This window comes from Callorhinus ursinus, unplaced genomic scaffold, assembly GCF_003265705.2.
Source record: "Callorhinus ursinus isolate GAN/ISIS: 27379988/994484 unplaced genomic scaffold, GSC_fseal_2.0 scaffold1, whole genome shotgun sequence".
Lineage (NCBI taxonomy): Eukaryota > Metazoa > Chordata > Mammalia > Carnivora > Otariidae > Callorhinus > Callorhinus ursinus.
The window spans coordinates 63,933,730-63,948,482 of record NW_027397063.1 but is presented as its reverse complement, the minus strand read 5'-3'; the positions used below and the strand labels follow the sequence as shown (position 1 = coordinate 63,948,482).

The 14,753-nt window shown below is 43.2% G+C and overlaps 1 protein-coding gene across 2 annotated transcripts in view; it reads right to left on the bottom strand.

The window, feature by feature from the left end:
* Positions 1-913: 913 nt before the first annotated feature.
* LSG1 (large 60S subunit nuclear export GTPase 1) overlaps positions 914-14,753 on the bottom strand; it is a 31,545-nt gene continuing 17,705 nt past the window's right edge. Inside the window, exons 9-14 of one of the 2 annotated variants that reach the window (XM_073895277.1) lie at positions 13,216-13,317; positions 12,927-13,070; positions 10,786-10,909; positions 8,113-8,192; positions 6,554-6,713; positions 914-6,031 (exon numbers count right to left, since the gene is read on the bottom strand). In XM_073895277.1, the coding sequence (XP_073751378.1) occupies positions 5,925-6,031; positions 6,554-6,713; positions 8,113-8,192; positions 10,786-10,909; positions 12,927-13,070; positions 13,216-13,317 (717 nt within the window). In that variant the 3' untranslated portion in view covers positions 914-5,924. Of the gene's footprint in view, positions 6,032-6,539; positions 6,714-8,112; positions 8,193-10,785; positions 10,910-12,926; positions 13,071-13,215; positions 13,318-14,753 lie in introns of both variants that reach the window. The other variant, XM_025876442.2, reaches the window with a different exon arrangement.

Below are 14,753 nucleotides of genomic sequence, written 5' to 3'. Positions count from 1 at the left end.
TCGATCCCAGGACCCTGGGATCATGACCTGAGCCAAAGGCAGACGCCTAATGACTGAGTCACCCAGGCGTCCTGGTTACTCACCTTTTAAAGAGCCAACTAAATAGAATTCAGTACTTGAATATTTGCAACTCTTAGTTACCTACTTTAGAAGTAGCCAATATTTACAAATTATAAATATGAAACCCACCCCTTTCTTCCCCTACTCTCCTGAAAAAATTCTCACCATTCTGAAACCTTTGCTTGTTGGGTCAGGCAAGAGTTAAAAGTCATTACTGCTAGCAGTTAACTTCTGAAGTTGTTACTAGTCACATTTTAAGTGCTTAATAGTCACATTTGGCTGTAGTTACCTATAGGATACCACAGATTACAGAACATTTATTTGCACTGTTGCCAGAAAGTTCTATTTGACAACCCCTGTATTACAACATCTATAGCAGCACAACTTCTAAAAATCAAAACCCTTTGGAGAATGACGATGTGTCTGTGTAGGTTCACTGTTAACAGACGCAACCACTGTGGTGCGGGGTGGTCAGGGTTGGGGAGGCTGTGCATATGTGGGGACCGGCGAATATGGGAACTCTGTACTTACTGCTTAATATTGCTGTGAACCAAACACTGTTCTAGAAAATAATTAAAAATTTAAAAAACACAAACTTGCAAAAACATCTACATGTCCATCAATAATAGAACCATAAACTACCCTACAGCAATGACAATGATTTATTACTTATCATATGTAAGACTATGGACGAATCTCACAATGTTGGATTAAAGAAGCCAGATACATGAGTACACAATGTAGACGGTATATGTATCATACAAAATCTGGTGAAAAGGTCAGAATAGTGGTTACTCTTGGGAAGGTCAGTTTGTGGCTGAAAGGAAGCACAGAATGCTGACCCTTCTGTGTGTTTTTTTTTTAAGATTTTATTTATTTATTTGACAGAGACACAGCAAGAGAGGGAACACAAGCGGGGGTGGGGGTGGGAGAGGGAGAAGCAGGTTTGTGGGGCTCGATCCCAGGACCCTGGAACCATAGACCGGAGCCGAAGGCAGACGCTTAACCAACCGAGCCACCCAGGTGCCCCGACCCTTCTGTGTCTTAATCAAGGTGCTGGTTGCATCCATATGTTGTTTGTGAAAAGTCAGCTACCTATACTCTTATGATTGTGTGCTTTCTGTATACATATTACACCTCAATACAACATTTAAAAGATGTATTCAGAGTCTACTGTGTACTGGGCACTTTTCACTTACACTTGATCTTAGCCAAAAGGCCGAGAAGCGATGCCTTTCACTTTTAGATTGCTCAAAATTGTTTTCCCTTCCTATCAGAGTCTTTTGAAAGGAAAATCTTTCCTTTCTCTAGGGCCCTTTCTTCACCCTCAACTGGTCAATAGTATGATGAACATGACAGACAACAAATGGTTAAGGGTGGATATTTTGAATGATTTTCCTCACTTCACAAAGACGTTAGAGGGATGGCATTAAGCAGATTTCTGGCTTGCTGCCATATTTTCCAATTTACCTACGAAGAAAGCATATGTTGCTATTGACATCTTCACCAAAACCTTAACTTAACTTCCTTCTAGTTTCCCAAAAAGTAAACAGATGACAGATGTATACCAGGTTCTACTTTGAAAGGACAATATATTTCTTGTAATAAAATGCTGGGAAAAAAATCAAAACAATAAAGTGATAATGCTAATGACGAATTTGTAAGTCTAAAGTACTAACTGCTGCAAGGGTGAAGATACCTAAAAAAACTGAAAGGATGCTTAACAGGACACCCATTCTGGGCAGAAGCAAAGGTGAAACTAGAAAGGCCCCTTTCAGGGTGTCCTAGTTTTGGTTTTTCAGACTCTAAGCAGAGGACTTAGGTTTAGTTAATTTTCTTAAGTAGGGTCCAGCATGGGGCTTGAGCTCACAACTTGAGCTGAGCTCAAGAGTCAGACGCTTAACTGACTGAGCCACCCCGCAACCCCTTAGGCTTAGTTTATTTGGGAGGCAATCCAATGAAGCAGAAGTGAGGGAGTGGAGAAAGTGAGGGAAGGGAGAAAGGCCACCGGTGAGTTAGTGAGGTGATGTTCACTGTGGGCAGGTGGGGCTCAGTTCCTCTGAGGATGCAGTGAGGCACATGTACAATGTATGCACTGAGTCATAGGGAAGCCGGGGCACTTACTAACCAGCCCCTGTTCTGTACCAGTTGGCGGTTGCTCTGGGGGTGTTACATCCCCAGCCCTTCTAGATTGCCCTGTGTGCAGGCTGAGCAGGCTCCTGTGGGGCAGGAGAAAGGAAAACAGGGCTTTTGTGGTGGAAAGACTTGCACAGGAACTGTCCACTGGGGCTGCTGGTGAACTCACAGTGGGCTAAGGGATATGGAGTGGTGTGGGGCATCCACAAAGATATCTCTTACCAGTAGTACTTGCTAGAAAATTGAGTCAGAACCTCTTCACAATTGTTCCACATTCACAAAAGTTAAATACCAAAGGTATACATCCAGAAATAAGCCCTCATACATTTATGTTCAATTCTTGACAAGGGCGCCAAAACAATTCAATGGGTAAACACTAGTTTTTTCAACAAATGGTGTTGGGACTACTGGATACCATATGTAAAAGAATGAAGTTGGTCCATCTACCTCACACCATATACAATAACTCAAACTGGACCACGGATGTAAATCTATGAGCTAAAACTATAAAACTCTTAGTAAGAATATAGGGGGCAAATTTTAGTAACCTTGGATTTGTCAATAGTTTCTTAAATTTAACCCCCAAAACACAAGCAACCCAAGAAAAAAATGGATACCTTTGGACTTCATCAAAATTAAAACTGTGCTCCAAAGGACACTGTAAGAAAATGAAAAGACAACCCACTGAATGGCAGAAGACATTTGCAAATGACAGATATGATATAAGGGACTTGTACATACAATGTACAAAGAACTTTTGTAACTCAATAACGAGATAACTCAAAGAATAGGCAAAGGATCTATCTTAACTGACATTTTTCCAAAGATGATATACAAGTGGCCAGTAAGCACATGAGAAGATGCTCAATCAACATCATTAGCCATTAAGGGAATTCAAGTCAAAACCATGAGATACCACTTTGTGCCCACTGGGATGGCCAAGACATAAAAAAACAGTAACAAGTGTTGACAAGGATATGGAGAAATAGGGGGCGCCTGGGTGGCTCAGGCAGTTAAGCATCTGCCTTCGGCTCAGGTCATGATCCCAGGGTCCTGGGATGGAGCCCCGCATTGGGCTCCCTGCTCCATGGGGAGCCTGTTTCTTCCTCTCCCTCTGCTGCTCCCACTTGCGCTCTCTCTCAAATAAATGAAATCTTAAAAAAAAAAAAAAAAGGACATGGAGAAATTAGAACCTGTTGATGGGAAATGTAAAATGGTGCAGCCATTCTGAAAGAGTCTGGTAGTTGCTCACAAGGTTAAATGTATTGCCGTTCCACTCCTATATGCCTGATTAAAAAACCTGTGTCCACACAAAAACTTGCACACAAATGTTCAGAGCAGCATTATTTATAATAGAAAGTGGAAACCCAGACGCCTTTTAAAATTATTTTGTTTGAAAGAGAGCACACAAGTGGGGGGAGCTGCAAAGGAAGAGGGAGAAGCAGACTCCCTGCGGAGTGCGGAGCCTGAGGTGGGGCTGGACCGCAGGACCCCAGGGCCCCCAGGTCACGAGGCGAGCTGAAGGCAGACGTTTAACTGACCCAGCCACCCAGGTGCCCCTGGAAACCCAAATGTCTTTTAACTGATAAATGGATAAACAAACTGTGGTATATACATTCGACGGAATGTATTATTTGGTAATAAAAAGCAATGAAGTACGGAGAGATGTTCAAATACGTGAACCTTGAAGACGTCAGGCTAAGGGAAAGCCAGCCACAGGTCACACAGCTTAAGATTCCATTTATATGAACGTACAGAAGAGGCAGGTCCATGTATAAAGCAGATGAGTGGTTGCTTGGGGCCGGGGGGATGAGAGGGTTGGGAGCCAGTAGCTAAAGGGTCCTGGGCCTCTTTCTGTGACAGTAACGTAGAACTCATCACGGTGATAGTTACACAACTCTGAATGTGCTAAGAACCACTGCACTGTACACTTTAAATTGGTGATTTTGCATGGTATATGAATCTCAATAACACTGTTACAAAAATAATCAAGAGCATGGAAACATATGTACCTACTTTTTCTGTAAAGTCTCATGTTTTAGCTATTACACTATCATTAAAGCAAACTTATTCTAAATCAGTACACGCTTTGTTCATCCGGTATGGAGGCTTCTCCCACACAACTGTGCTTGTTCTTCAGTAAATGGAACAGTCTATTTTAACATGCCAATGCTGCTCCTCTACCATAAGCTTTTTTTTTTTTTTTTTACTGAGACTGTCTCATTTTTCTCAGATAAAAGGGAATGACCAGAAGTAGATGGCTGCAGATGGACCAACACCATTTTAGAACCTCCTTAGCTTTGCCTCCTCTCAATTTGCCTCAGCCTTGGTCTGGAGTAACCCTTCACTCAGTATTTAAAGAATTAGAATACTAACCCCTTACCTGTTTATAAACCCTTCTTCCTTGGCTTATCCAGTTCTTTTGAGAAAACATCCAGAATCCTCCCCACACGCTCAAAGGCCCCGTGTGGCGACTCTTGCTAACGTCCTTCCTGCTTCAGGCCCTACTCCTGCTGTGGCCATTTTCCAGTGCCCTTTCCCGCCACACAGGAGGTGGGGTTTGTTAAATGAACAAGTGTACTTTTTTTATTCTCCGAGTGGAAGAAATTTTCAAATATATCTTAAATTCATTATGACCACATAGGGCAAGGCTTAACTGTGAATTCATAGATGAACTTTGAGGGTCTGTGTTTCTTGTGGGAATGTGCATTTTTCTGAAGAAAGCATCCATAACTTCCATTAGATTTCCAAAAATATCTACCACACAAAACAAGGTAAGGAACCGAGTTAAGGGAATAATGAGGCCCACAGAAAAAGGGAGAGACAAAAGTAAAGTGAGAGGGTAAAATAGCCATTGTGTATTTATTACAAACAATGGTGCTATAAAAGGTAAACTGCCTTTGTCATTCTTGATGGTTGGAAGTACCAAGGAGATCAGGGATCCCTATGCCTAAAACAAAAACTAGCTGATTATCTACCCCCCCATTTTCTCATCCCTGTAGTTAGCTACAGAAGACCGCATGCTTCCTTCTGTAATGGCGGCTCATGTTGATGGTGATTTTCTAAGAAGGTTGTGCGCTCCAGAAGCCTTTGAAAACTACACACGCCAGTCCCCCATTCCAAGATCTGATATGCCTTCTGCCATACCAGGGGTGTACTGGGTATGTGTGAGGTTGAGAGTCATTAACCTAAATAATGTTCTCTAAAGAAGCCATCTAAAGTCCCAGTCATGTCTTGGCAAATTGAAACTATTTAAAGAACATGAAATGTCCAAATGGCAGTTTATCTACATAAACCAGTAAAACATCTGTCAGTGGCAATTTAATTTTAGTATCTTGAAAAAAAAAAACAAAAAACTCCAACTTACGAATTAGTATGCATCTGCGTATTTGTTCACACACACATACAATCATTTGTTCCCTCATCTTAAGTTCAGCCTTCTACAGGATGAGGTTTCTGGGGCTCCAAGATGACTGCGTTAAGAGCTGGTGCTCCAAGGAGCCCCTCTGTCTGGACACTGGCTGTTTGGTGTGGCTGCGTGCCACGAGACCAGGGTCCATTCTATGGAATCACAGGCCAGAGCAGCTCCTGTTCTATTCCAGATGCACAATGCAGATGCCATTTCTGTTGCAGCCCAAGTTCATGTATCCAGGTGCTTGTACAGTCGACGACTTTTCTCTTTTTTATTTCTGTTGCCATGTTTTTTCCAAGCCTTCCCAGCCCGGCTCTCAGCACTCACAGTAGCTGCGGTCACCATGCCACTCCCAGGCTTGTAGCCCATCACAGCCTGGACTCCTCTGGTCAAAGCTCTCACATTTTCCTAGGAAGTAAGATAGTATTATTTGATATGTGAGCACAGAATTATTTATGGAGAACTCCAAGAACAACCAAATTCCACCTACTGATAAATAAACAAAATGTGGTCTATCCACTCAACGGAGTATTATTTGGCAATAAAAAAAAGTACTGATAATACATGGATGAACCTTGAAGTCACGATGCCAAGTTAAAGAAGCCAGTCACAAAAGGCCACAGAGTGGGCGATTCTATTTGTATGAAACGTCCAGGACAGGCCAATCTATCTAGGACAAAGTAGACGAGTGGTTGGCAGGGGCTGGGGGGAAGAGGGGAATAGTGAGTCACTGCTAATGGCTACAATGTTTCTTTCTAGAGTGAAAAAATGTTCTAAAATTATGGTGATAGTTGCACAACTCTGAATATACTACAAATTATTGAACTGCATTTTAAAAGAGTGAATTTTATGCTCTGTGAAGGGGTATTTCAACAAAACTGCTATATAAAATGTGTTGGATCAGAAGGTAAAGAAAAACTTTAAAACTTACTTGATGGAAAAAAGTTTTATCAACTATATTTTCAATCTGTGTTGCCTTTTTATTTCTGCCTGGATGTGTTTTCAGTTCGCCACCATTTGTTTTGTTCTCTAGGAGTCGCTGGTGTTGCTGCTGAAAGGTCACAGGGTCTCTTCCAGGAGGAGGATGACAGTACAGAAGTTTACCCTGCGAAGACAACAAGAAGCGTAACAGCACCTCACAGGTGCCATCTGTGTTATCCCAGAAGAAAAAGTCCTCTGAGAAGACCTCTCTGCCAGGCACCCTGACAAGCTTCCCGCTTTCTGATGGGAGCTGAGCAGAGTTCTGTCACCTACAACTGGAGAGCCCTAATGAAGACACCGACTGTGCTCCTTCACATGTTCGGGAGGCCTCGCCGGCCCACAGCCCCCACACAGAAGGAAATCTTTCTCCTCTGTGCTCCTTTTTACCTTGTTTGCATCTCTACTCAAGTGTCCTTCAGTACGCCGACATGACTGTACTTAGGATAAATATTTCCCACAACAAAAACCAGGACACAACTGGACAGCAGGATGATACTATGGGGATGTTGGGCTGACCATGGTTGCTCACTGGGCACAAATTTTCTGCTTCCTGCTGTAAGCGCTCTATAAACTGTGGTTGGTTTTAACTCATCTTCTCATCTTCCACGGTTTTACAAGTGGTAAATGAATACATAATTTATCCATACAAATATTCCATTAACTTCTTTCTTCCTGAACTGAAGGCAAGAGAGTATGCTGCCCAATTTGACTCCTGTGCTTCCCAGAGCTCTGTTGATGTGGCACTGAGAAGGGGTAACAAAGCCAAATCCTCATAACCAGTTATTCCCGGAGACCCGGAATGCTTGTTTGTGAAAAGAATTAAGCTTAATCCACAACAACTATTGGGGTTAATTATGTGCCAGGCACTAAGCTTAGTGGTGTGTGTGTCTCCACATACATGTATTTTTCTCATTTATTTCCCATAATAATCTCATGAGAGAGGTACTATTAATTCCTATTTTACTGATAAGGAAAACCCCAAACTTAGCACGTGTTCATTTGTAATACGAGAATAACAACCTCATAGACTTGTGTATTCTTAACCAGGTGACAACACGGAGAACATTTTGCACTGCCCTCAGCTGGGCGCGCTGGGAGTGCTGTTGTCACAAGGGGAAGCGCAAGGAGAAGGGCAGATGACGGGCTACGCTGCAGGGAGGGCGGGGACATAGCTGTCATAGGAACCAGCAAGGGCTTCGGGAGATGGAAAAACCAGAGGCACAAATTTTCTCACTTTCACTGAGGACGTGTGTAGAGGCATCTCCCTCGCATTATGCTGTCGGTTACATGTAGGGTTCAGACGATGCTAGCTCCCCTGGATCAAGAATGCCCGGCCAAGGCGGCAGATCCCCTCCCCTAGAAGAGCCGCTCAAACCTTGCCAATGCTGCCTCTCGCCAATGACACCACCACCTCAGTGAGGAAGTATCTCCTTTCTAACTCAACAGCTTGCCGGCATGTAAAAGCACACCGTGAGGACGAAGGCCTGTTTACTCCAGAGCGACAAGGAGCCGGGCTCACTTACGCTGACGTAGTCCTTCAGGATATAGCGAGCAGACCGGGGCTCGTCTGGCTGCCCACGCGCACTCATGAATCCTCGCATGTCTGTGAGAAGTAATGGTGCAAAACCCAAGTGAGGAGCCAGAATGTCACAACAAGGACAACCGAGGTGACGGAAGTTTAGTCTTACCCCACTTACTATGCATCCTGACTTGCTAGTTTAAAAAAAATTTTTAAAAAGATTTTATTCATTCCTTTGTTGGGGGGGGAGAGCACGGGCAGGGGGGAGAGGCAGAGGGAGGAGCAGACTCCCTGCTGAGCTGGGAGTCCAACATGGGGCTTGCTCCCAGGACCTGGAGATCACGACCTGAGCCGAAGGCAGACACTTAACCACCTGACCCACCCAGGCGCCCCTGACTTGCTAGCTTTAAAAAAGCAACTATCATGGCAGAAGATAATCTGGTTAGTACCATAAAGACATCTGAGAATCCAGGTGAACAGACGATATTGTTCTGCTATCCTAGCACCAAGAGGTAACATTCAATTTCTCTCTACTCCAGTTATTTCTTTCATCTCTTGATTTTAAAAACATTTAATCATGGAGGCTACCTGTAGAATGCTATGTTGTCACTATTATGAGCAAAACCAAAAGCAATACAGTAAGCCTCTTTTTGTTTAGTCATGTATCTGTGCTTTTTCTAGTTTCTCAAACATACTATACAGATCCCTCTAATACTGACTCAATAGAGGGAGTAGCAGAGCACAGTGGTTAAGAATACGGGCTTTGGCAGACAGGTGGGGTTCAGAACTCAGCTTCCTCACCTAGTTGCTGTGTAGTAGGCTCTGTCATGTTTAGAAGGAAAGAGTGAAAACCCTAGTTCACATAATACACAAAAATACATTTAGGCAGATTAAAAATCTAAAGATATTAAAAAAAAAGATATTAGAGGGAAACAATTTTGTCCTTCTGAGATAGGGAAGGCCCTCCCCAAGTAAAACACCAAACCTCAACAAGCCAAAAAGGAAAAGGAAAAAAAAACGCTATTAAAATTGTTAATGTCTACAGGGTTAAAGAAACCACAAAGGGCTCCTACAAATCATTAAGACAACAAAAGATGCATAGAAAACTGTGATTCCCAGGAGAAACAGAAATGGCTAACATATGGACAGAGGTCCCATTTCACTACTATTTAAAGAAATGCAAATTATTTAGCAACATCTTTTAAAATGAACTGTCAGAAACTATTCTTTACAGACCTGCAGATGATCCTAGAAACTGTACATATGTGGTCATCCATTTTTATTCTGATTTTATCCGACTTAGATGACAAATCTTAAAAAACTCAAACTCAATTACTTTTCATTTTATCTGGAAGTCAAACTAAATGGGAAGTCTGGTGGAGGTCCACCTTTCCCCATCTTTCAGGCTCTGGCACCAGAGAGATGTTTGGATTATGAAACGGGTTCTCATCCAGGCTATACCACTGACCAGACACCACCGTGGATAAGTCATTTCATGCTCTGATTTCAGATTACTTCTTTTAAAAAAAAAAGGAGGTGAAAGGTAGCCTGATTTTTAAGGTCTTTTCTAGTTCTGATTTTGTGACTACACCAGTCTCATCAAAACTGCTTAGTATATATCCTCCTTAAAGTCTCCCAACTAAACTAAGTTCAAGTTCTGGTTTAAGTGTGTTTCATATCAAATCACCTTTCTCTGTGAGAAAAATACAAGTTTTTTCTCTTCATATCAAATCACTCAATAACCTGAACTCCTTCCCTGTTGGTGGCAGTTCCTTTAAAGGCATGCCACAGATGTATGGAAATGTTTCTAACATTGCTATTTCTTCAGGTAGACGTAGGTTCCTCCAGGCCACCTTTAAAGTTTGTATTTAAGGTAAATAAATCACAATCAGTTGAAGAATGATAGGCAGATAGCTCCCACATAGAACTGGGGTAAGACACAGAGGTGGGAGAGCGGTGGACTCATTTTATTGTCAAACAAGGTTTCCAAGGGACTGATGGAAGGCGAGGGAGGCTGTTTTGTGTTCCCATCCTGACCACGCTCCACTCTGTCCCAATCTCTGAGGGCTTTCCTCTCCCATGCTGCCCTCACAACTCTCCTATCCTGCTATGATAGCATATTCATTTTCTTCCCAACAAACAGAAGGGAGAAGACTCCAGAAAAAGCCAACGCAGCCTCAGTCATACCTACACGAAAGTGAATGCCCTAAGGGCCTTGTCTTCCAAGCATGTGACAGCGGCTGGCTCGCCCTGTGTGCCCTGTGGGAGCTTTCAACCCGGTCCGCATGTAGGCCTCTGACAGGGAGGGGCCCGAGACCAGGAGAGCATGGGAAGACATGTGTCCCCCGGAACGGGACTGATTGTGACCGTGAAGGTCCACAAAGGGCAGACCAGAAGAGGCCAGGGACTCAAATCATCTCCTTCTCTAACTCTAGACAGCGCTTAACACACACTACTCAGGCAGCACTCAGCTCTCGAGACCTCACTGTTGCACTCTGAACCCACCACCAGAACAGCTTGTGGGCAAGGCCCACAGAGACAACAAAAGCATCAACGCTGGAAGATGACATGACACATGCTAAGGAAAAATGTGAATTTGTATCTTTGCAGGAGTAGTTCTCTCATTAACTATGTTGTTACTTTTTTTGTTCATGTTTTAAAATAAATCACAACTCACATCCATAAGCCGTCAACAGTTCTTCTGATGTTGGAAGTCGATGGGGATCTTCATCCTCTCTAGGCTTTATGATATTAATGCCATAGGTGGCTTCTAAGACGTGTCTCGGAATATTCTGGCAAACATAAGCTTGTCAAGGAATCCATTCCCTTGAACTCACCCCTGCCCCACCACAGCTTCTGACACGTGCTTCCTAATTCAGCACTTTTTTTTTTTTTTAAGATTTTATTCTATTTGACAGAGACACAGCGAGAGAGGAAACACAAGCAGGGGGAGTGGGAGAGGGAGAAGCAGGCTTCCCGTTAAGCAGGGAGCCCGATGCGGGGCTCGATCCCAGGTCCCTGGGACTATGACCTGAGCCAAAGGCAGACGCATAATGACGGAGCCACCCACTCGCCCCTAATTCAGCACTTCTAAGACAGAAGCCTTCTCACCTCTCCAGAAAAAAAGGGTAGTTATTCATTAATTTTTGAATACTTTTTTTTCTCTTTAAACACCATGCTACCTTGTACCAGTTATTCATGCACATGCCCCATCTGCCCTCCAGAGTGAATCCGGCAAGGGCAGGATCCATGGCTGATTCATGCCTCTAGCCTCCACAGAACCCAACCTAACCTGGCTTGTAATAAATGCTCAGTACACACCTGATTACTAATTCAGAGTTGAAAATATACAGAGAAGCATTCAGTAACGTGACATCTGTGTTCCCAACTATCAGGAGGTAGTAACAATGTCATCTATCAAAAAAATGCACTGAAAATGGAAACCTTTGGAACACTATACCAGCCCCTCCTGCCACCTGGAGGTAAGTAGAGTTTGTGGTATAGCCACCAGGCCACTTTGCAGACTTTCACATTCATGAGTATCCATTAATATAAAGTATGGTTTTGCGAGATGACACTTTTTACAGAAACGGTGTCATATCGTATATGTAATGTTTTGAGATTTACCCAGGTCACTACAGGTATGTTTAGTGCAGTATTTTTTTTTTTTTAAGATTTTATTTATTTGAGACACAGAGGTAGAGAGAGCGAGCATGAGCAGGGGGAGAGGCAGAGGGAGAGGGAGCAGCAGACTCCCCGCTGAGCCAGGAGCCCAATGTGGGGCTCGATCCCAGAACCCTGGGATCATGACCTGAGCCGAAGGCAGACACTTAACCATCTGAGCCATCCAGGTACCCCCTAGTGCAGTATTTTTAACTACTGTATACTATTCTATTTTAGTGATACACTATATTTTACCTATCCTGGTAAATGAGTTCTTCCTCATTATTTCTTACAGAAAGAGAAATTAAATTGGGGTGCATGAAAACCTGTGGCAAGGATCTTGTCAAGAACTGTAATTTGGCATACTTATAAACTAACAAATCAGTGTGCCAGTCTCATGGAGTCTCCTGTGTTCCACCAGTACCCACAGAACTGTAACAGACTAACTCGATGGCTTTAAGGAGGGTAAAATCTTAAAGACACCGTGGTTCTTAACAGATCTATCTTTGAGTACTTTTTTCATATCAGACGCTACTGTAGATGCTTCACTTAAGGTAACTCATTATGCTGGGAGGTTGCAGAGTTCCTAATTAGCTATGTACCAGCTGTTAGATCTTGGCAAATTATTTAACTTCTCTGCGCCTGACTTTCCTCAAGCTCGAAAAAATCCAAGTAATAGCAGTACCCACGTCAAGGGTTGCTTTAAGAATTAAATGAGATTACTTGATAAGTGTTGTGTGAAGCACACAGTAAGCACGCAATAAATGGCATTAACGATTAAATTCTCACAATCAACTGTGAAGTAGCTTTTCGGAATTTTTCAGAAAAGGAATGTTTCTGGAAGGCTAAGCAAGCTTACTAAGGTCACACAAATAGTCAAAACGCCAGTGTCAGGATTCAATTGGGGACCACCATCCAAAACCTGGGCTCTCCCACTGATACCAGGCAATACTGCCACCATTAGGACATGAGGTTCTACTCCCGCAGTCCTGATGCTACCTCACTGCACAAACTTGGGCAGATCACTAGTCAGTATTTCATGTTTTTCCGTTCAATAGCAGTTGTGAATACATCCAATGTAAAGCAATGTCCCAAACAAACTTGAAGCCCTAATATACACATTAACAACCAATCTTTGCAAAGCAGGAAGGATATTAGTGACACAGGGGGGACGTGGTCTCTCATTTGATCAATTGGGAGGATTCCATTGCAAATCATCTCTGCCTTGGTAGAGACAAAGGATGGCATCACCAGGCCGGGGCAGTCACATAAGCAGAGGCCAGGTTCCACAAAGAGGGTCTGAAAGACAAGTGAGAAGTTTATGTTGGGCACACAGCAGAAGAAGGGAAAAGACCAGCACACAAGTGGCAAAGAACTTCACAGAAACACCCAGAGGGAGGAACTGACTGAGAAGGAAATCCAGAAGCTGATGCTGCAGAAATACCTGGAAATGCTTGGTGTGGCCAGGTGTGGCAGACACAGACACTTTCTTGTCGCCCATGATGGTGTTGATTGTGGAACTCTTACCAACATTCGGGTAGCCTACCTGCAAGAGACACCTAAGTTACTGAAGAGTCAAACGCTCTGTCGAACCCAAAGATAATACACACATAGTGCAACAGTAGCATAAGTGTTTGGTGGCTTCAAAAGATTTGAAATAGATGCTGTTTGTTGACAATTTTCTCCCCTGTGGTGTGGGTGTTATTTACTCAGACATGTTTCCAGTGATGAACAGTCAAGCTAAGTACATTTTATTTTATAGGTCTTGCTGTAACAGATGTTACAGTAAACCTCAGCCCCCTGTTCCCAGCTCTCCCCACGATGTCCCATCTTACAGGCATTTCACTGTTTCCGCTGTATTTTTCACACTGTGGGTGAAGTCGAGCATCAGATAGACATTTTTAATCATCACCACATGCAATTAATCTTTAATTTTTAATAACCTGTTAGAAAGCTCTTGTCTTGTTGGTTAAAAATGTTAAGTGGCACATTGACTTGATATGGGTTAATAAGCTACTAAAGTTCTTCAATTACTCTTAGCGGGATCATATAAAGGTTCTCAAATAAGCACTCAAATCATGGCAGCCTTGCTCCAGGCTTTTTCTCGGGCTTGCCCCTGTGACTCTAAATCCAATTCCCTCTTACTTCTAAGAATCCTCTATCAGTGTGACTGGAAGATTATAAATACTGATTCCATCGGACATAAAACCCCAAACCTTCCACCTCTGTTCCAGGCCTCATAACAGACAACATCCACTGCTTCAGTCTTCGCTCTCACTCCTCTCCACGCTTAGCCATACTGTTATCTGCTATTCCATGAACATATTTCCATTCCTGGGGCTTTGCTTAAACATCTACCTTCTGTTTGCCTGAAAGGCCCTTCTACTGTCACTTTGTCAAAAACTCACATACTTTAAGGTACAACCTCTTACATAAAGAGTGCAGATAACTGCTCATTCTCAATATTCTCATGTCTTGTGTTTATTTATATCTTGATTACATGACATATTACTATTTGTTTAGATGTCATTTGTTGGGGGGAGGGCACTTTTGTTGCTGTCATCTCCCCCACCTTCTGCAGACCAGGCTCCCTCACTGTACACCCCTACGGGCCGCTGGATGTCCTCTTGCACTCACGACACCCGGAACACCAAGTGCTGGGAGGGTGGGGACTGTGTCCGTCTGGTCCGCTGATACACTGCTATGGACCAGCAGGATGCCTGGCCTGTGGCACATGATCAATAAATGTTCGTAGAATGAGTAAATTAACCTATTCTCAGGATTTATAGAGTAAAACATTCAGAAAGTGGAGGCTGTAATGTGGGGCTCGATCTCAGGACCCTGAAATCATGACCTGAGCCGAGGCCAGGAGTCAGACTCCCAACGACTGCACCACCCAGGCGCCCTACCACATGGGTACCTTTATTTCTAATCCATTGGTAGTTAACACTTCCATAAATGTGAGACATTTCCATAAGTGTG